The sequence below is a fragment of the Charadrius vociferus genome, unplaced genomic scaffold, assembly GCF_000708025.1.
Source record: "Charadrius vociferus isolate BGI_N301 unplaced genomic scaffold, ASM70802v2 scaffold1894, whole genome shotgun sequence".
Classification (NCBI taxonomy): domain Eukaryota; kingdom Metazoa; phylum Chordata; class Aves; order Charadriiformes; family Charadriidae; genus Charadrius; species Charadrius vociferus.
The window spans coordinates 101,036-102,130 of NW_009648100.1; the positions used below are offsets into that span (position 1 = coordinate 101,036).

Consider the following 1,095-nt stretch of genomic DNA (forward strand, 5'->3'; position numbering starts at 1 on the left):
GGTGGCACCGCCACTGCCTCCCTCCACTCACCACGCCACGTCGTAAATGGTCCTGGTGTGGTAGCCAGAGAGGTTGCAGACACACTTCCAGGTGGGATCGGTGCCGCTGCAGGCCACCCCTGGAAGGCAAGAGAATAAAACTCAGCTCCTCTCCCGTTCTTTTCCCCTGCCCGCTCTTTTTTCCCAGCAGGTTACGAGTAGCTCTAAGCCCTGCGGCATGGCAAGACGGGCCGGGAGCCTCACCTTCCTCGTTGCCCGGCTTGTACTGGCGCCAGATGCGGACTGTCTTGTCATCGCTGCAAGAAGCCAAGCGCTCGCCGCTACGGTCAAAGGCCACACTCCACACCGTCGACTCGTGGCCCTCCAGCGTGGCACAGCACACCCAGTCGTCCTCCTCTTCATGGTACAGCTTCACCGTGTCGTCGTAGCTGGCCGAGGCCAAGAGCTGAGGGAGGGCAGAGGAATCAACCAGGCCCCCGGCAGCTGCCCGCACACCTGAAGCTGCCCTTCACCCGCTACTTGAGGTTGGTGGAGTCAGAACAGGACCACGTTGCCACTCTCCAAGCCTATTCCCAGCACTGGGGTAGGGTGTGGGGTGGAAATGGGGGTCTTACCTCCTGGTCGGGGTGCCAAACTACATGCTTGACATCCTGCGTGTGGGAGTTGAGGACGCTGACGCACTCGTACTCCTCCTCTTCATCCACTGGGCAGAGAAAACTGTTACGGGGAGGCTGGTGGGGGCAGCCCTCCACCATCTCCCCTTCTCCCAGTCCCTGGGGGGCTGCTCCCCCTCGCCCCCCGGTTCTCCCCTCACCTTCCCAGACCCAGACGCTCTTGTCCCGGCTGCAGGTGGCGAGCAGTGTACCGGAGGGAGCCCAGGCCACCGACTTCACCTCGTTCTCATGTCCTTCCAGGGTGGTGACGCACTGGGGAGGGAGAGGAGAGGAGAGGAGCGGGGTGCAGAGTGGGGAAGGGGAGCGGGGGGGGGGTCCTGCCGGGGCTGGGGTCTCACCTCGAAGCCGTCTTCTTGCCTCTTCCAGATGCAGGTGGTGGCGTCGAAGCTGGAGGAGGCCAGGTAGGAGGCGCAGGGGGACC

General features: G+C 63.6%; 1 protein-coding gene across 1 annotated transcript in view; it reads right to left on the reverse strand.

The window, feature by feature from the left end:
- The window catches only part of CIAO1 (cytosolic iron-sulfur assembly component 1), a gene marked incomplete at its 5' end in the record, with an annotated part of 1,722 nt that extends 635 nt beyond the window's left edge, over positions 1-1,087 (reverse strand). The window contains 5 exons of the mRNA XM_009883877.1: positions 32-119; positions 244-445; positions 615-703; positions 815-926; positions 1,013-1,087. Of these exons, the coding sequence (XP_009882179.1) occupies positions 32-119; positions 244-445; positions 615-703; positions 815-926; positions 1,013-1,087 (566 nt within the window). The remainder of the gene's footprint in view (positions 1-31; positions 120-243; positions 446-614; positions 704-814; positions 927-1,012) is intronic.
- Positions 1,088-1,095: the final 8 nt, after the last annotated feature.